The sequence below is a fragment of the Cebus imitator genome, unplaced genomic scaffold (genome assembly GCF_001604975.1).
Source record: "Cebus imitator isolate Cc_AM_T3 unplaced genomic scaffold, Cebus_imitator-1.0 Scaffold284, whole genome shotgun sequence".
Lineage (NCBI taxonomy): Eukaryota > Metazoa > Chordata > Mammalia > Primates > Cebidae > Cebus > Cebus imitator.
Genome location: NW_016107599.1, coordinates 2,265,048 through 2,286,369, shown reverse-complemented (window position 1 = coordinate 2,286,369; position 21,322 = coordinate 2,265,048). Strand labels below are relative to the sequence as shown.

Below are 21,322 nucleotides of genomic sequence, written 5' to 3'. Positions count from 1 at the left end.
TTTTATAGAGATGGGATCTTGCTATATTGCCCAGACTGGTCTTGAACTTCTGGGCTCAGGCAGTCCTCCCACCTCAGCTTCCCGGAGTGCTGGGATTACAGGTATAAGCCAACTTGCCTGGCCCTGTTTCAAGGTTTTGAGCATTTGTTTTCTCCTAGACAAAGCACCTCAAACACCTTAGCAAGTTACCAAATACTTGCTGAATGAGCAGCCCTCAAATAAATGCCATTAGAAATACCCATTGATGACAACTAACATTTACAGCAGATGCTCTCACCAGCCACCATCTCCCTTAATCCTCCCAGCAGCTGAGGGGAGGGCTCTTCTGATTGGAGAGGCAGGGCAGAGAGAGTGGCCCTGTCGGCACCCCTGTGCCCCTTCCCCAGACCTGGCCCCAAACTTCCCTGCACCACTTACTTGGCCTCACCTGGGCCTGGCACATGGGACCAGGTTCCCAACAGTTCTGGCACCCAGTGAGCATCTTGTCTGTTTGTCAAGGTTGCAGCACAATTTTTAAATGCTATGAAAAGTTTTGGGGTGTTTGCTGAGCCATGATCACCTAACCGGAGCAAGAAAGAAACCAAAACCGTATCTTGAGAATGGAGTAGGACTTTTGACTAAAAGCTTTTATGTAAAATGCTGATGTGATCATTTCTTGAGGCAGACACTCCCTTTTGTTTGGGGGTAAAAAAAAGTCTTAACATCTGTAGTGATGGTTCACTGACTTGGGGCAGTTACGAAATAAATTTTGTCTCTTTTCCTGACTCAGAAGGTGACTGTGTAAGTTGAGTTGTGTGAGAAACAACAGCACACACTAGCCTCCAACCAAGCAGGAATGTCTTTTTAAACAGTTGAGCAAATTCCCAGACTAGAAAGAGTCTGGTGCACTGATGTCACTCTTTCCTGAGTAATTCTGGGTGGTTGTTTACTGCACACTATCTACCAGGAGACCAGAAACTTTGAATGAGCGTCATTATTAGAACTCTAGAGCTGTAGGAATGTAGGAAGAGCTGTTTGCCATAGTTAGGACGAAGGTTTCAAAGACCTGCTGCCGGCTGAGCCCTGGGGCTTCTGTGTGGAATGGGAAACTAGCAGAGTTTCACTTTGGCTGCATTCTGAGGGGTTTATGTGATGGCAAACAGCCAAGATGAAGAAGCCGCCTAGCAGTCACTGCAGAGGCTGCAGCATATGTGGGACTTCAGATAGCTTCTGAGTAGTCAAGCAGTGGTAAGTAGCAGTGTTACCAACTATGGGGTTTCCAGCTTAAAGCAAGTAGCATTTTCAGAAGCATTTGTAAATACTGTCACATTTTTTCCTTATTTTCCTGATCAGTTAAAGCACTGGTTAAGCTGAACGATAGGAAGATTATATTTAGCAATTTAGGGTGATTATTGGCCAGATTTCTAATTGGTCACGTAACTGCTGGCGTGATCACATTATGTGTGAAAAGAATCTGTCCTCAGACATGTATATGCTTGATAAATGCTGCGTGGGATTTCTCAGGGTAATTCCGTTCTGCTCAAGAATAGCAGATGTTTGGCATGCAAACATTTCTTCTTGGCCTGTCCTTCATTTTCTGCAACTTCTTTTTCTTACCAGCTGTCTTTTTCTTACCTATGGCTGTGCTTTAAATGGACTTGCCCATTTGGACCAAGGCTATTCTAGAATCATTTCATGAAGAGTTAGAAACCTGATCCTTCTTTCCCCTGTCTATAGGATCCTTTCTTTATTGTTATCATCTACTGTTAGCCAACTGGTATTCCTTAGATAACTCAGGGTGGGGTCTAGTGTGTGCTAACTCTGATTGTCAGCTCCCCTAAGACAATGTGTTGTCTCTCTAGCACAATCCTGGAGGAAGAGAAGGCTCAGCAAGAAGAACGCATGAGGATGGAGTCCAGAAGACAGGCCACAGTGTCCTGGGACTCCGGAGGGTCTGATGAAGCGCCGCCCAAGGTAGCTACCGTCCTCACCCCAACTTTGGGGTTACTCTTGCTTTTGAGATTTACAATTAGGCAGCTGTTTTCTGTGAGGAGAATATAAAATTTCATGTTATTCTAAGAGTAATAGTTATAACACCAATTGGTTTTTTGTTTGTTTGTTTGCTCGTCTCTTTGTATTACCCTCGTGTGTACTCACTTTCCTCACTTGTATTTCAAGTAGGGGCTGTTTTAAGCTATGAGCAGTTGGATTAGATGTCATCTTAAAATGCTTTTCCCGTGCTGCCTAACTTGGAGGAGGTTTTTCCTTTGTTGGTTGTCAGAGATCTCCCTAATGATCAAGTCTGGATTAAAATACGAAGCTGGGTCACAGATGCTTTGCGTTTTGCTTTATTTAAAAATGAGCCTGTTTCTACCTGACCATATTCTTTTGTTGAGAACTCAATGCACAGTTTTGCCTTTTTCTTTCCGTAGCTGGTGACTGGGTTGTTTGTTGGGAAAGCAAGCACATTGCAGTTGCTTTGTTTCTTCAGTAAGATCTTCAAGCAGCTTCCCTAGACCTTACTTGCCCACTTATGTTCAGATCCTTTATTGGTGCCCCTCCTGCCTGGGAGAGGTCAGCCCAGGCCTTTAACAGTTGCTGGGCTTTGCTATGGCTGAGGATTTTAGACAGAGTAATGCTTTCCCTAGATTAATAAGTCTTTATATACCATTGGCTTTTGACAGGATGCTATTTTCACACACTGGGTTACTTGCCATGAATACTCTAATTCTGTCTTTTTTCTGGAAAGTTAATAGATAATTGGATTTTTGTAGTTAGTAGTTACTATCACCATTTGATATTTGATTAGTTAAAAAAATATGTTAAGGACCTTTGGCAATTCTTTATTTTCTTTATGAAAAGTGTTCAGAAATCTGGTAAGACAAAGTACTATTTAGATGTTATACCAGTGTTTTTCATCTTGAAGGCTGAAAACTTTTCTTGGTCATTATTTTGAACTCCGTAACAGTAAAACATACATTGAAAGTGAAAACAAGTGAGTAACACAATTACGCAGAAGTTGAGAGACAGAGAGTGCCTCAGACCAGCCCCTTTTACAGAGAGGAGGGCCAAGGCCCAAAGAAGAAAAACATACCTGTCTGATGGATATTACATTAAACTAGGCAGTGAGAACACCTGAACGTTTCTCTGTCATTCCCAGCGTAATAACAGGAAATCCTTAGTTACCTACAGGAAAAAACATGTACCCCGCATCACAGCATCTGAGGCCCTCCATGTTCTGTTTACAAGTTTGCCTTTTTTAAATTTGCTAACTACTGCAGAATTGTCCAGTATTGGGAGGCAGGAGAATCTCATCATTAACTTCTCAGGCCTTGAATCCAAGCGGATTCATTCACATGGGGGTCTGCTATTTACACTCTGATGACTGGGCAAGTTACCTACCTACTCCAAATCTCACATTTCTCATTTGCAAAGTGACTGTTTGTACTTCCTACCTCTTGGAGATGTTAGAAGATAATTCACTTTACAGCACTTTATTTAGTACACTTAAGTGCAAAGTCACATATTTGGTAATGAGCACCACAGAATGCAACACTTCCCTAAAACTCGCAGGATTAAGTCAATTCATCTATATATTTTTCTATATCCCAATCTATTAGATTTTTAGAATACGACTAATTTTCTAAATTAGGTTAATGGGCAGCGATAATGAGGCTTCCTGGCTGCTTTTTTGGTTTCAGAGTACAAAGATTAGTTTGGCTTAAAAATTTACATATCCTCACTTTTTTTTTTTAATATTTTCAAATTACATATTTTGAGACTCTTTCCTATAAGCAGATTGTTCCACTTCACACAAAAGTTTGTTAAATAAACAGTTAAGGAAACTATAGCCACTGTGTTTTTGTTAAAGTTTTATTGAAACACAGTTTTATTGGAACACACCCATTTATTTGTGTATCATCCACAGCTGCTTTCACCCTACACAGGCATAAATGAATAGTTGTTACAGAGACAGTATGGCCTACACAATTTAAAACATTTACTCTTTTTCCCGTAAAGAAAAGATTTGCAACCCCCAGATTAAAAGTTTTAATGGCGGCCAGACATGGTGGCTTACGCCTATAATCCCAGCACTTTTGGAGGCCGAGGCGGGTGGATGACCTAAGGTCAGAAGTTCAAGACCATCCTGACCAACACGGTAAAACCCCGTCTTTACTGATAATACAAAAAATTAGCCAGGCATGGTGGCGGGCACCTGTAATCCCAGCTACTCAGGAGGCTGAGACAGGATAATTGCTTGAACCTGGGAGGCAGAGGCTGCAGTGAGCCAAGATCGCACCACTGCACTCCAGCTTGGGCAACAAACAGCCTGTATCTCAAGAAATAAAAAAAGTTTTAATGGCTAGAAAAATCATCTAAAGTAGTGTAGATTACAGATGCTTGATGATTATTAACAAATATTAATTTGTAAACTGTTGAACTTCCATGACAATCAGAATCAAGTCCTATATGCAGTTTTTGCCTTCTCAGTGTTTATCTTTAGAATCAAATTCTGCTTTTATGGTCACAGTATTTGGCACGTCTGAAATGAGTCCATGATTTCCAAGATGGTAGGTTAGTATTTCCTCACTTCCTCTACTTTGTAAAATGAGAATTAGGTAGATTCTGGTGAGTTTTCATAATTCTGCCTGTGATATATTAAAATAAGTAAGTCTTACTTAGATTTTTTTTTTTTTTTTTTTGAAACAGAACCTTGCTCTGTGGCCCAGGCTGCAGTGCAGTGGTGCAGTCTCAGCTCACTACAACCTCCGCCTCCTGGGTTCAAGGGATTCTCCTGCCTCAGCCTCCTGGGTAGCTGGGATTACAAACACCCACCACCATGCCTGGCTAATTTTTGTATTTTTAGTATAGACAGGGTTTCACCATGTTGGCAAGGCTGGTCTCAAACTTGTGACCTCAGGTGATCCTCCCACCTCAGCCTCCCAAAGTGCTGGGTTTACAGACATGAGCCACCATGCCCGGCCATTTTATTTAGATTTTTTTTTATTTCTTCCTTCCTTTCTTTTTTTAAATAAAGATGGGGTTCTCATTATGTTGCCTGAGCTCTCTTGAGCTGCTGGGCTTAAACAGTCCCTTCGTGTCAGCCTCCAGAACCACTTAGATTTCTGAAATTCAGATAGGATCTCAGGCTTCGGTAGGTAAATTTTGTGTTATTAACACTAATATGAAAAATTTTAATGTAGCTTAATTAGTTTTATAAGGTGAAATGTCTTTCTCTTTCCCAATCCAGATTCAAATTAAAAGTTTACTTACAGGCTGGATGTGGTGACCCACACCTATAATCACAGTGATTTGGGAGACTGAGGCAGGAAAATTACTTGAGCCCCAGAATTTGAGACCAGCCTGGGCAACAGGATGAGACTGTCTTTACAGAAAATTTAAAAAATTAGCCAAGTGTAGTGGCATGTGCCTGTAGTCCTAGCTACTCAGCGGGCTGAGGCAGGAAGATCTCTTGAGCTCAGGAGGTCTAGGCTGCACAGAGAGCTGTATTTACACCTCTGCATTCCAGCCTGGACAAAATAGCAAGGCCTTGTCTCAAAAAACATAATTTTAAAATTTTTTAAAGCTTATTTATGCTTATTGAATATAGTAAAAGCATTATAACCACAAAGCTAATTATTAATATGTATGGATCGCTTCATCATACTTAATACCAATTTTTTCATATAACAATAATCTTTAGAGAACTTTGCCTGAGACAAGCCCTGCATAGGAGTGCCCCATTGAATGCTCATTTCCATCTGTGCCTGTTGCTCTCCTGAAGATTCCCATTGGATCAATGGAGAGCCTCAGGGGAAAAGTATCTTAGAACAGCCATTCTCAAAGTGTAGTCCTTGTACCTCTGCAGGTCCCCATGACCATTTCAAAGGTCCGTGATATCAGAACTCATCTGATGATAATGTTAAGATGTTATTTGCTCGAGGCAGGTGGATCACTTGAGGCCAGGAGTTTGAGACCAGGCTGGCTAACATGGCAAAACCCCGTTTCAACTAAAATACAAAAATTAGCTGAACATGGTGTTGCCTGCACTTGCAGTCTCAGCTACTCAGGAGGCTGAGGCACAAGAATCACTTGAACCCTGGAGGCAGAGGTTGCACTGAGCTGAGATCATGCCATTGCACTCCAGCCTGGTAGACAGAGCAAGACTCTGTCTTAAAAAAAAAAAAAAAAAAAAAGATGTTATTTGCCTTTTCCAGTATGTTGACATTTTTACTGATAGAACTTCTGACATCTTAACACAAATCAGCACAGTGGCATGAAACTATACTGGTCATCACTGTGTTCTTCACCCCTGTGCTCACACAAAAAGAAAAAGAATGCCATTTTCTGGCCAGGCATAGTGGCTCATGCCTGTAATTGCAGCACTTTAGGAGGCTGAGGAAGGTGGATCACCCGAGGTCAGGAGTTCGAGACCAGGCTGACCAACATGGAGAAACCACATCTCTACTAAAACCACAAAATTAGCAGGGCGTGGTGGTGCACACATGTAATCCCAGCTACTCGGGAGGCTGAGGCAGGATACTTGCTTGAACCTGGGAGGCGGAGGTTGCGGTGAGCCAAGATTGTACCATTGCATTCCAGCCTGGGCAACGAGTGAAAATTTGTCTCAAAAAAAAAAAAAAAAAAAAGCCATTTTGCAGAAGAATGGCCTTGATGAAGCAGTGAAAAGCATCCAACGTGATGACACGGGAAGGACATGTTGGCCCTACTGCTACACATAATGTCTGTCTTGAGGGAGGCACTGTGCAGTTGAGTTGCAAGCTGGACTAAACACTTTTTTTCATGGAGGACCATCTTTATTTGAAAGAACAGCTGGCAGACATACTGTTCAGAGTTGCATATTTGGTAGATATTTTCTCAGAAGAGAAAGAAGTGAGGCTGTCACTTCCAGGAAAACAACTGTTTGTTATCAGTGATATTTGAGTTTTCAAGCTAAAATTCGAATTTTGAAAAACTTACCATTGTGATCTTGGCAGCATCCTAAATTCTTAGACTGTTGTAGTAAGCTCAGGATGATATTAACGTGATTTTTTTAAAAAAATGTATGTTGTTTACTGAAATGTGTTGACTTGGGAGGATCTGTATAACACAGTAAATCAGTATCTTCCAAATAACCTACACAGATGTTACAAAATCACACGAGTAGAAGGTCTATTGAAAGTACAAGATAAAGTAATAGATCTTTTCCCTTTTTTCCCCGCTTAACTCTATGGATTTTAACGTAACAGATGATACCACTTTAAAATTCCACATCGCAACTCATCTTTAAGAAGCTACTACTTGCATTTTGGTGTCGAATCAAAAAACAGTACCACAGTTGTGCCCACAATATGCTGAAATACTCCTCCCTTTTTCAGTTGTACAGCTGTATGATGTTCCTTTTTTCCCGCATATACTGCAACAAAACAGGACATGACAACAGACTGCAGAAACAGATGTGAGAATCTTCTGCCTTCATTAAAGCCTAACATTAAAGCGATTTACATAAATGTAGATGGACATGTGTCCTCAGTCTGGTTTGTTTGGTTTTGAGAAAGTAGGTGTTTTTTTAATATGTGATTAGATTATTTTTAAGTGAATTAATGAATACTTTTTAGTATCTGTTTTAATTTCTAACAGTATGAGTGTTGGTAGTTATATTCCAAATAAACAAAAATTCTCAGAGTCCTCAGTAATCTTTAAGAGTGTAAAGGGGTCCTGAAAATGAAATGTTTCAGAATAACTGCCCCAGAACATTGTTCTTCAGTCCTAATCAAACCAATCACAGCATTTTTATGAAAAATGATTTTATAATGTCTTGTTTACTAATCCTGAAATAAAATACATAGGTAATAGAATGACTTACCAATTTCAAAATATCAATGTAGGAACGCTAGTGTTTGGAGATCTAACTGCACAGGAGAAATAAAAGGAAAGTCATTTTTTATAACATGCATGCATGTATAAAGCACTCAGGTCTGGTGACATTGGGAGACATAGTTGCAGAGCCAGATCCTTACACCTGTTTGTGGACTCACCATGAATACAGCAGTGACTAGCAGACCCCACAGCTTTAACTGATAGGAGTTTCATTGGTCTTGGTGTTTTTCTAGAATGGTAAGAAAATATCGGTAAAGTTTAAATGAAATAAAATTGCCCATCAGTATACACGGTAATTGCTGTTCTGGAGAGTTCAGTGCTTCATAAACTATACAATGTGTCATGTGTGTTAATATGTAAAGTGGAATTCATTCTGTGTTCAAGCAGCAGGGATTGTATTGTTGCTGTTATTTTACTTACATACAGTAGAGAGAGACAGTAGAAAGTCTTGTGGGAGCTGGGCGTGGTGGCTCGGGCCTTTAATCCTAGCACTTTGGGAGGCCAACACGAGTGGATCACTTGAGGCCAGGAGTTCAAGACCAGCCTGGGCAACATGGCAAAACCCCATCTCTACTAAAAGTACAAAAATTAGCTGGGCGTGGTGGTGCACATCTGTAATCCCAGCTATTCTGGAGGCTGAGGCACAAGAATCACTTAAACTCAGGAGGCAGAGGTAGCAGCGAGCCAATGTCGCGCCACTGCACTGTAGCCTGAGTGACAGAACGAGACTCCATCTCAAAAAATAAAAGTATTAGCCGGATGTGACTGCACATGCCTGTAATCCCAGCTACCTGGGAGGCTGAGGCACGAGAATCACTCAAACGTGGGAGGCAGAGGTTGCAGTGAGCTGAGATTGTGCCATTGCATACCAGCCTAGGCAACAGAGCATGACTGTCTCAAAACAAAAAGAAGTCCCTGCGGGATATGAAACAAATCCTGTTGTTCAGGCCTGTCCCCTCATTGCCAGAAATCTCACCTGCTGACATCTACCAGTTAATACCAGTTGTGCAATCATGGAAGGCACCCTCACTAATATAGTTGTCCCTTAATATCTGCAAGGGATGGAGATCAAAATCCACAGACGCATAAATTCTTCATATAAAATAGCCCAGTATTGCATATAACCTACATACATCTTCCAGTATACTTTAGTTTTTTGTTGTTGTTGGCATATTCTGTTTTTGAAATGGAGTCTCACTTTGTTGCCCAGGCTGAAGTGCAGTTGTGTGATCTCGGCTCACTGCAACCTCCGTCTCCTGGGTTCAAGCGATTCTCATGTCTCGGTCTCCCAAGTAGCTGGGATTATAGGCGTCTGCCAGCATGCCTGACTAATTGTTTTGTATTTTTAGTAAAGACGGGGTTTCACCATGTTAGTCAGGCTGGTCTCAAACTCCTGACCTCAGTTGATCCACCCACCTTGGCACTTGGCATCACAAAGTTCTGGGATTACAGGCTTGAACCATCATGCCCAGCCCATCTTCCAGTGTACTTCAGATTACTTATAATAACTAATACAACGTAAATGCTACGTTGTTTCATATATATAAATATACACACATATAATATATACACACATATGTAATATATACATATATAGTATATAAACATTTATATAATATATGTGTGTGTGCATGTGTGTGTTTATTTATTTATCTTTGGAGACATGGTCTCGCTCTGTCGCCCAGGCTGGAGTGCAGTGGTGCAATCTCAGGCCACTGCAACCCCCGCTTTCTGGGCTTAAGTGATTCTTTAGCCTCTGCCTCCCAAGTAGATTGGACTACAGGTGTGAGCCACCATTCCCCAGCTAATTTTTACATTTTTTGTAGAGACAGGGTTTTACCATGTTGCCCAGGCTGGTCTCAAACTCCTGAGCTCAAAGCGATCTACCCCCCTCAACCTCCCAAAGTGCTGAGATTACAGATTTGAGCCACTGCACCAAGCTTACATAGTTACACTTATCTTTTTGTTTGTATTATTGTTTTTGTTTTTTTTTTCCCTGTATATTTTCAGTCTGCAGTTGTTTGAGTCCATGGGTGCTGGGCCTGTGGATAGGGAGGGCTGACTGTACTCTAAATGCTTCTGAAGGAGCAGTGCCATCCAGTTGAGGACCTCTAGTTTAGAATACCAGTGCCTTCCTTTCTCTCCTTCCTCACTTGGGAGAATTTCAGCAAAAATTCCCTGTGCCATTATTTTGCTTTTTTAAAATCCAAGTTTCTCTCTTGGAGGAGGAGGTGTCATTACTCTGCTAACTCATAGTACTTGCTAGCAGGTGACACTTTTGGACTTGTATGAAAGCCGTTTTCAAAGATCTTGACATACATTAATGTATTTAATCTTTATGGCAGCTCCAGGAGGCAGCTGCTGGTTATTGTACTCCTTTTGTTATTGACAGTAGGGAGGCACAGAGAGCTGAAGCACCCTAACTGTGAACACTGGCATTCTCTTAACCACCATGCTAACTTACGATTTGTAGAGAACAGAAGCAGAGCTGTTTTACCAATACATTTGCACTCTCCACGGCTGTTGGTTAGCAACATTTGATTTTGTGGTGTCCTTTGTGCAAATGTTTTGTCTATCATGAGACGTATTTTCAACTTTTTACCTGTTGTTTTTTATTTTGAAATGGAACCTTGTGTTATTTGCTACCCAGTTAAGACTTTGCATCACTGTGAGATGTTTTACATTGCTTTTGCCATTCTCTGATCTGTTTGTTTTGTATGTTCCTTTTTATTTGCTGAGTCAGAAGTACGCTTGTCATAAAATAGCATCTTGGCACAGCAGATTTTGGAGTCAGGCAGTTTTACCATTACCACCCATATGCCCCTATTTAGATTGCCCAATTTATCTGAGACTCTGTAAAATAGGAGTTATAATATTGTTTCATAACAATGTGGTGATCAGAATTATCCAATTGTATGTAAAGGACATAGTTTAGTACAGACAGAATACAGAGTAAATTGCAACTTTTTTTTTTTCCCCTGAATTTATCAGGAGTGCATCACTGGGCAACTGTCAGCTCTGTTTATTGTTCCAGTTCCCGGCTCTGCCTCCTTCCATTCTTGGACTCTAAGACCATTCAATTCAGGAAACCCTTTCCCCTGCAACCATTATTAATGCTTACATACTAACACATATCTTTAAAACAAGTACAAAGCTGGCCAGACTCTTTTTTTTTTAAAAAAAAAACCTCTTTTAACAAAACCACTTTGCAGAACACACTTTGGAAAATTGCCACCCTAGCACACAGAGTAGAGAAAAACCTAGAATGTTCCCTTTATACCCTTTTCCTGTTCGTGGCGTCTTTGGGGGAATTCATGTTCTTAATTAGTTATGTTTAGAGTAAACTATCCAGAGCACTGTTTGAAACGAAAAGGAAGGGTTTTTCACCCTCAGGAATTTAATGGCTTACAATAGCAGGGCTAGAGCAAGCGCAAAAGTACCTGCAACCCAAGGTTGGGTTTGAAAAAGGCCTCCTTAGGAGAGCAGGGGACATATATTTATGTTACACTGGCAAAATGAGGAGCTGCTGCATGAAGGAACATCTAATTGACTGAAAGGATCAGAAGTGTTCTACAGATGGATGGAGGAGACATTCCAGGCAGGGGGACAGCATAAGCAAAGCTGTGGGGAAAATGAGACTGATTTTAGAGACCAGAACGTGCTCTGGACCTAACTAGAGCAAAGTGTGTGTTCACCCAGCACTGTGGGAGAGACACACAGGCACTACGCCGTTTTCTTTCCTAAGCTTGTTAAGACTTAAATCCATCTCCTTTAATTCTGGACTTACTTTAGCTAGAGAATAACGGGCTTCCACCTTGTTAAATCCCCCAAGTTTTAGAATTTATTGACTTCTTTCAGCCTTCTGTTTCAGACTAAATTGTTCTTTCACTGTGAACTTTGAATTCATTTGTCCCACAAACAAAATGAGAATTTAAGACCTGGAAGTGACTTTAGAGATCCTCTAGCTCACCCCCCATCTTATGCATGAGGAACTAGAAGCCAGTCAGTTGCGTCACTTGACCACAGTCACACAACCAGGAATTAGCCAAACAATAGAACACAAATGCATTCTCTCCAGGTCGCAGACTACTGGACAGAGAGCATTTGGGTCCCTCAGGCTCAGAATATTCAGTATCCCATTTTGTTATTAATGATACTTCAATAGCTTTATTTCGATACAATTTACATACCATACAGTTTATCCATTGAAAGTGTGCAGTTCGGCTGGGTGCAGTGGCTCATGCCTGTAATCCCAACACTTTGGGGGGTCGTGGCAGGCGGATCATTTAGGGCCAGGAGTTTGAGACCAGCCTGGCCAACGTGGCGAAACCCTGTCTCTACTGTAAATACAAAAATTATTCTGGTGAGGTGACAAATGCCCGTAATCCCAGCTACTTGAGAGGCTGAGGCACAAGAGTCGCTCACTACCTAGGAAGCAGTGGTTGCAGTGAGCCAGGATTGTACACTGCACTCCAGCCTATGCAACAGAGCAAGACACTGTCTCAAATAAATGAATGAAGTACAATTCAATGTTTCTTAGTATATTCAGAGTTGTGCAACCATCACCACAGTCAATTTTAGGACTTTTGTTTAGTAGAGACGATGTCTCACTGTCCAGGCCAGTCTCAAACTCCTGGGCTCAAGTGATCCACCCACCTCGCCCTCCTAAAGTGCTAGGATTACAGGTATGAGCCATAATGCCTGGCCTAGCACATATTTATCACCCTCAAAATGAAACCCTGTACCCATTAGCAATCTTCCCCTATTTCCTCCTCCTTTCAACGCCTGGCAACCACTTATGTACTTGCTTATGTCCTTGTCTATGTGAATGATATCTTTCCTATTCTAGATATTTCATTAATGAAATCATATGTTGTGCTTTGTGACTGGCTTTTTTCACTTAGAATGTTTCGAAAGTTCATCCATGTTGTAGCATGTGCCAGTATTTCATTCCCTTTGAGTATAAACTATATTCCTTTTATAGATTCACAGCATTTTGTTTATTCATTTATCAGTTGATGGACGTGGACTATTCCCCCTTTTTAGCTATTATGAATAATGCTGTTAAGAACATTCATGTACATGTTTGTGTTTAACTTTTTTTTTTTTTTAAAGACACAGTCTCACTGTGTTGCCCAGGCTGACCTCTAATTCCTGGGCTCAAGTGACCCTCCCACTTTGGCCTCCTGAGTAGCTGGTGTACATGTTTTTGTGTGGATATATATTTTTATTTCTCTGTTATATATACCTGAAAGTAGAATTGCTGGATCATATGCTAGTTCTATGTTTAATTTTTAAGGAATAGCCATACTGTCCTCCATAGTGACTGCACCATTTTACATTCCCAACAGATTGGCCTGACTGATTTTAAACTCCTGACCTGAAGTGATCCACCTGCCTCAGCCTTCTAAAGTGCTGGGATTACAGGCATGAGCTTCCACACCTTGCCCAAGATTTACTCTTGTGTTTTCTTCTAAGAATCTTAGAGTTTTTAACTTTTCATTTAGATCCGTAATCCATTTTGAGTTAATTTTTGTGTGTGTTGGGAGGAAGAGGTCAAACTTCAGTTTTTCACATGTAGCTATCCAGTTGCCCCAGCATCGTTTGTTGAAAAAACTGTTCCTTCCCCATTGAAATGTTTTAGCACCTTTTAATCATTCTTTTCAACTAAGCGCTATTAGAAAAATATGTTTTTCTATTTATAAAGCACAGGTTTACCAAAATCAAAGGTTCATTCATGTGATGCTCTGTTGATTTTACAGCCCAGCAGACCAGGTTATCCTAGTCCGAGATCCAGCGAAGGATTTTATCCCAGCCCACAGCACATGGTGCAAACCAATCATTACCAGGTATGCCAGTCATTACAGAGAAAAAATGTGTTATTTGATTATTTAGCACTTTTGTGCTAGAGAAGTACATTGTGCATATTCTTATTTGTGTACTTAGGAGTATGATTTGGCTGATAGAAAGCTGAGAAAGCGGTTACGGTAATCACTGAGTGAATGTTATCTTAACACCCCACGCAGAAGGCATTTGTTTTTTACTCTGTCTTCAAGTGGGCAGGACCAGGCCCTGCTGCGGTTCTTAGGTGCTTTTTCATCCACTTGCTATGGCAAAGGACAAGATGAAGCCAGTGGGCACATACTCTTTAGAGGTAATACTGAACTGGACAGTTTTTCTGGAAGGCAAGAATAAAATTCAAAATTTACAGAAACCAGATGAAATACTATACAGACAAGTGTGAAAAGTGTTAGATTTATAGACAAATACCCTGTACAAATTAGAAAAAAATTATCCTTGAAAGAAAAGGACCTGACACAAAGTAAACAATTCATTTGTTTTTGAGAAAAAGGTAATTAACTTTTACTGCGGTTTACCTCACAATGCACTGGTCTTTGTTCCAACAGATACATACCCCAGTGCATCCCATCCCCACTTCAGGATGCAGAGTATCTCTGACTCTGGCTGTTCCTTTGTGCCCCTTCCCATCAGGCACCTCCTGCCCCAGGAGCAACTGCTCTTCTCACTTCTAGTATCAGAGCTTCAGTCTGTTCTAGAATTTTATATAAATAGGTCATATACAGTGTGTTTTTTAGGGCTTAGCTTTTTTTTTCTCATTGTAATGTCTAGGAATCAAGGTCCTAATGAGGGTGTCAGTACTTGCCTTTCCTATCTGCTTCACAGAGTTGTTGAGAGCATGGTTTAAATTAACACCTCTTCCTCAGTGGATTCTGAGGCAGATGACTCAGACTTATGTTTTGGGAGACACTGTTCTGAGATGGCCACTTGCCTGGCAGAGGAGTGAATTATTTGAGTTTTCTAGGGCACCTGTCCGTTCATTCAGCAGGGTGGCACTGAATGTTCATCTACTTTCTGCCTATTACTATTCTATATACTGGGAATATGAAGACAAGTAAGGTACAGTACTCTCTTTTCTCACGGTAGGGGCTCACAGGGCCCTGTGTCAGTTTTGATTACTACCAGTTCTATAAGTGAAGAAGTGAGAACCCTGGCCCAGCACAAGGGTCAGAGCAATGGGAGATATGTAGTGGCTTAAAGAAAGAAAACCCATCTCTGTGATTGCTAAGAGACCCTGAGCTCTGGCAAACAAGCAGATGGGCCCCAGGGGAACAGCCCCTGAGCCTGTGCCTGGCTGGTATGGAAAGTGAATTGGCCTTGAGTGGGAATTGAATACCAGCATTGTTGAGACAGAACATGACAGCACCTGCTTAATGAGACAGACTGTTAGCAGAGAGACAGTTTTCTTTGTGTCCTAGCAGGCTTGGTCTATGGCACTGTCAAGATTTGAAACTCTAATGTGTATGTTTGTTGCTGGCTGGCTGTCACCAATGCAGTGGAAGCCCCTGAGAATGGGGACTTGTCTCTACTTTAAGTGCTTAGAACAGTACTTTAAGAACTTAGGACTGGCCGGGCGCGGTGGCTCAAGCCTGTAATCCCAGCACTTTGGGAGGCCGAGGCGGGTGGATCACGAGGTCAAGAGATCGAGACCATCCTGGTCAACATGGTGAAACCCCGTCTCTACTAAAAATACAAAAAATCAGCTGGGCATGGTGGCGCGTGCCTGTAATCCCAGCTACTGAGGAGGCTGAGGCAGAAAAATTGCCTGAACCCAGGAGGCGGAGGTTGCGGTGAGCCGAGATCCCGCCATTGCACCCCAGCCTGGGTAACAAGAGTGAAACTCCGTCTCAAAAAAAAAAAAAAAGAACTTAGGGCTTAACGGTGTAGTAATGAGTGAATAGAGAATTAAGTAAAAGATTTTTTTTTTCATTGAACTCATGTATGATTAACCGCTCCCAAGACCAAATTTTCCTGTCTTGTAAATGAGACCAGCTATGTTACTTCATGTTTAACCTAAAGAGATCCTTTTATATGGTTAGTATTATGTAGAAAACTGCCTTAGACCATTTTAAAGCTCCTTGTTGTGAAAATTCCTAAATATTTTCTAGCCATAATATGTCCCTTTTCACCAAGACTCATGATGTAGCATTTTGCATTTAGTAGCAGTTTTTATTAAGATATTTTCATTCAAACTTTAAGAACTAACTGTATATCTTACTTGAAAATTCTTTAATTCCATATTGTCCATATGGAATTTTGGAATAAATTAATGCATAGAGAACTAATAAATGTACAAAACCTTTGTTGAAAGATGTGTTGATATTTGGAAATACAGTTTTGGCTGTGCTTTATCTCACTAAAAAGTTAACTGACAACCTCCAACCATGTAACACTAGCCTTATGAGGTGTGGAAATTAGTACCAAGTCTGTTCTCTATCTTTCTCCTTATTGAGAGAGGGAACCATGTAAAGAAACTCTTCTTATTTTCCCTCTGCCTTGAAGTTTTTCTCTGTGTCCAACTGAATGTCTTCTCTCTGCCTTAGTCATCATTGTTAGAACTTAGGACTTATAAGGTACAACTTGTCCTACCATCAGCACCTAGTTCATTAGAGAACAAACATTTGGGAGTTTTTGGTGTGTGTGTTTGCTGCTGTTGTTGTTGTTGTTGTTATTCATGTTGGGGGGTACTGGTTGGTTGGGCAGGAAAGGGGATTTCTATAGGATAGCATGGCACAGCCATTTTTGTGGCTTCCTATTGCTTTTGCATCCAGGAATGATCTGCCCTTGTTATTTCAGTAAGTGTGAAATTCCAAAGAAACAATTTCTTATTGTCTAGTATATATTTGCATTAGCTCTCTAATTCAGCCATAACAAATCTCCTTTCTTGAGACTTTAGTTGAGAGTCCATTTCCTTGCCTTATCAGCTTCTGTAGGCCACCTGCTTGCCTTGCTTCATGGTCCCCTTGCTCCATGTTCCGAGCCAGCAGAATTAACTCTCTCTGACCATTCTTCAGTGATCCCATATCCCTCTCTCCTCTTATGCTTCCCTCTTACACTTTTAAGGAGCCTTGTAATGACATCGAAGTCACTCAGATATCCTGGATACCCTCCCATCCCAAGGTCCTTGCCACATCTGCAAAGTCTCTTTTGCCATGTGAGGAAACATTCACACGTTCAAGGGCTTAGAACATGGGTATCTTTGTGGGAGGCTGTAAATCTGCCTACCACAGTATTCTCTGCAATCTTAGTTTCCTTTGTGTGTGAAGCGGAACTATACAGATGTTATAGTCGAACATTACCTTGCCTCCTAACTCATTCACAGGTCTCTGGCTACCCTGGTTCACATGGAGTAACAGCTATGGCTGGCAGCATCTATCCAGGTCAGGCATCTCTTTTGGACCAAGCAGATTCATGGAATCATAGACCTCAGGAGATATCAGTGTGGCAGCCCAATGTGGAGGTAAATCAGGTGTCTTGGGCTTCAGTTTGTTAACTTATAAAACATGGCAAAGCTGGGTACTTTAGGAGGCTGAGGTAGGAGGATTGCTTGAGCCCAAGAGTTTGAGACCAGCCTGGGCAACACAGTGACACCCTGTCTTTACAAAAAATAGAAAATTAGCCATGTATTGTGGTATATGCCTGTAGTCCTAGCTACTCAGGAGGCTGGAGTAAGAGGATCTTTTGAGCTTAGGAGGTCGGGGCTGCAGTGAGCCATGATCTTGCCACGATCTTGCCACTGTGCTCCAGCCTGGGGAACAGAGCAAGAGCCTGTCTCAAGAAGAAAAAAAGGTAATAAAGCATGGCTTAAGGCACCTTTTATTTCTAAATCCTAAGATTTATTGATTTTAATGACTTTTTTTTTTTTTTTTTTGAGACAGAGTCTTACTCTGTTGCCCAGGCTCAACTACAGTGACACGATCTCAGCTCACTGCAACCTCCACCTCCCAGATTCAGCAATTCTCCTGCCTCAGCCTCCCGAGCAGCTGGGATTACAGTCAGGAGTCACCACGCCCAGCTAATTTTTGTGTTTTTAGGTAGAGATGGGGTTTTACCATGTTGGCCAGGCTGATCTTGAACTCCTGACCTCAAGTGATCTGCCCGCCTCAGCCTCCCAAAGTGCTGGGATTACAGGCATGAGCCACGACACCCAGCCCAATTTTAATGACTTAATTCAAAGGCCAGGATACCCCATCTACTCAAATGGTTCCTGGTTTCATGAACTTTTTATTAACTAAAAGAAATACCCAAGGAGCAATGCTAAAATCATTAGTCCATTTACTTGAAAGACAGATCCCTAAGTTGAATATAATCAGCATACATGGAAGACAGAGCATTCAGTTCTTTGGACCATGTTAATTTTTACCAAATTTTCCTGATAAAACCAAGAACTACTCCTAGATTTTAAAATTTTGAACTGGGTACAGTAACAGATGCCCATAGTTCCATCTACTCAGGAGTCTGAGGTAGGAGGCTAACTTGAACCCAGGAGTTTGAGACCAGCCTGGGCAACATAGCAAGACCCCCATCTCATTAAAAAGAAAAAAAAATTAATTATTTGAACGAAAGAGTATCTATAGTTGTCTGCTGATTCCTGTTCTTCTATGTAATATTTGATACTCTGTAACATGTATCATATTTCAGCCTTCTGTTACTTCCGGATTGTTTCTACTTTTTAATATAGGTAACAACGTATTCTTTGCACATATCTTGTGTTATTTCTTTAAAATAGACCCCTACAAGTGAATCTGTGAGCTAAAGGATTGTATACTTTTTAAAGATGCTTGACACACATTAAATCGCACCCTCTAGAAAAGTTACCCCCGCAAGCACACTGTGAGAGATCCTATTTCCACCACACTTGCTGTTTTGCTTATCTTTTCTTGAATGACACATAAAACAGTGTGGGAGCATAGGAACAGACTTAGGAGACTGGACTTGCTGTTTTCCACCCTTCTTTCAGGACTCTACAGCATTGGACCTGCGAGGGATGGGGCAAGTGTTGCCAACCCACCTGATGGAAGAGCGGCTAATCCGACAGCAACAGGAAATGGAAGAAGATCAGCGCTGGCTGGAAAAAGAGGAAAGATTTCTGGTAATTGTGTTTCAGAAAGGCTTCTTCAACTTTTTAGACCCTTTTACAGTCTACTATATTGCGAATTATTGCAAAATGGTATCTTTCAAGGAAGGAGAGCTAGTTTTACAGCTACTCCTTAAAACTTGCAATAAGCCAGGCCACAGTGGCTCACACCTGTGATCCCAGCACTTTGGGAGGTTGAGGCAGGCAGATCACCTGAGGTCAGGAGTTCAAGACTAGCCTGGCCAGCATGGTGAAACCCTGTCTCTACTAAAAACACAAAAAGTAGCTGGGGATAGTGAGTGTGCCTGTAATCCCAGCTGTTTGGGAGACTGAGGCAGGAGAATCACTTGAACCAGGAGGCAGAGGTTGAAGTGAGCCGAGATTACACCACTGCACTCCAGCCTGGGCAACAAGAGCAAAATGCTATCTCAAAAAAAATAAAAAACATGCAGTAATATAGCTGGATGTGGTGGCTCATGCCTGTAATCCCAGCGCTTTGGGAGGCCAAGGCAGGAGGATCACTGGAGTTCAAGACCATCACGGGCAACATAGCAATACCCTGTCTCTACAAAAAAATAAAAATTAGCCAAACGTTGTGGCTTACACATGTAGTCCCAGATACTTGGGAGACTAAGACAGGAGGATTGTTTGAGTCCAGGAGTTCTAGATTACGGTAAGCTACGATTGTGCCACTGCACTATGACAGATCCAAAATCCTGCATCCGAAACCCTTAAGGGCCAGGTGTGTTTCAGAATTCAGTATTTTTAAAATACTAAAATGTTAGTGTAATATGGTGAACATTATACACTATTTAAGACTCTAATAGCATCCCAGAGTTAAAATCACTAGGGTTTCTATAGCAAAATGGAAATAATCACATTAACAGTTAAATAAAGATTATAAAATGCCTCATCTGTTCAGGTTTTACTACCACATTCGTTTTTTTCAAACATGAAAAAGCACATTCTTTAATCCCAGCACTTTGGAAGGCCGAGGCGGGTGGCTCACGAGATCAGAAGTTCAAGACCAGACTGGTCAAGATGGTGAAACCCCATCTCTACTAAAAATACAAAAATTACCCGAGTGTGGTGGCACATGTCTGTAATCTCATGTGTTTGGGAGGCTGAGGTAGAGAATTTCTTAAACACAGGAGGTGGAGGTTGCAGTGAGCCGAGATTGCACCACTGCACTGCAGCCTGGGCGATGACAGAGAGAGACTCTGTCTCACAAAACAAATAAACAAACAAAAAAAACACAGTTAACATTTTTAGCACTTTTTAGATTTTGGAAATGAGGATCAAGGAATGTGGACCAGTCCCTTTATTATCTTCATTTTAGCAGATCAGGAAATAGAGACCCAGAGAGGCCCTGGGCCGCAGAGCAAGACTCTGTCTTTTTAAGAAAAAAAAAAAAAAACTTGCAATAATGGGTTATTTGCTTTTTAAATTATCGTTTAGGGATAAATTTCTCTAAAATTTTAATAGTCATTATGGGCTCAGAAATGTGAGCATTTGTTTGGTTTTTGCATTACCACATTGTTTAACCAGAAACGGCTCCTGTTTCAGTGTCAGCTTACATACAGAAACTATTACATCTTGCCACTGCAGGCTGTGTAACACAACAGCTAAGATTTGCCTTCCTGGCATTTATGAGTGATGTGAACTTCCTCCCGGATGTGATACACATGAGAAATATCTTTCTTCAGGCAACCTTATTGAAAAACCCTTCAGAAGTCCCTTGGGGACAGAGAGGAAGTGGTGGGACAGAGCAATCTCTGTATGTTACTTGACACAAAGGTCCTTTTAGACTTCACGGCCCCTGCTGTCAGCACTTCCATTCCATCAGCCTCAGAAGTAAGGACTGTGAGAAGCCATTCCCCACTCTCCTTGAACCCTGAATAGCTCTTTCAGCTTTCCTATAGTTGCCTCAATCGAATTATGGCTGAAAGAAGCCAGGATTCGTAATTTTGAGCCAGTAACTTTACCTGGCCTCTCATGCTTTGCATCGTTAAACATTCACTCACACCAACTTTGTGTTAAATTTAACTAAGTTAGAATTTTGCAAGCATAGGGTAAAACTTTTCTTCTAAATTAGAGCAAATCTTGAGATTGTGAGACAAATGGCAAAAAAAAAAAAAGTAATTTTTGGCCTGGCACAGTCAGTCATGCCTGCAGTTCATCTCAGCACTTTGGGAGGCCAAGGTGGATGGATCATTTGAGGCCCTGAGTTTGAGACCAGCCTAGCCCACATGGTGAAACCCTGTCTCTACTTAAAAAAAAAAAAAAATTAGGCCGGGTACAGTGGCTCATGCCTGTAATCCCAGCACTTCAGGAGGCGGAAGCCAGCTCATCTCCTGAGTTCAGAAGTTCGAGACCAGCCTGGCCAACATGGCAAAATCTCGTGTCTACTAAAAATACAAAAATTAGCCAGGTGTGGTAGTACATGCCTGTAATCCCAGCTACTAAGAAGGCTGAGGCAGAAGAATTACTTGAACCCAGAAGGCAGAGGTTGCAGTGAGCCAAGAT

At 41.4% G+C, this 21,322-nt stretch overlaps 1 protein-coding gene across 44 annotated transcripts in view; it reads left to right on the top strand.

Moving 5' to 3' along the window:
* Positions 1-21,322, top strand: part of PTK2 (protein tyrosine kinase 2) — a 349,037-nt gene that overhangs the window by 290,859 nt on the left and 36,856 nt on the right. For 42 of the 44 annotated variants that reach the window (XM_037728951.1, XM_037728934.1, XM_037728962.1 and 39 more), the window contains 4 exons: positions 1,842-1,953; positions 13,623-13,709; positions 17,042-17,179; positions 18,680-18,811. In XM_037728951.1, the coding sequence (XP_037584879.1) occupies positions 1,842-1,953; positions 13,623-13,709; positions 17,042-17,179; positions 18,680-18,811 (469 nt within the window). Of the gene's footprint in view, positions 1-808; positions 1,228-1,841; positions 1,954-13,622; positions 13,710-17,041; positions 17,180-18,679; positions 18,812-21,322 lie in introns of those variants that run through there. The other 2 variants (XM_037728964.1, XM_037728963.1) reach the window with 1 other exon arrangement.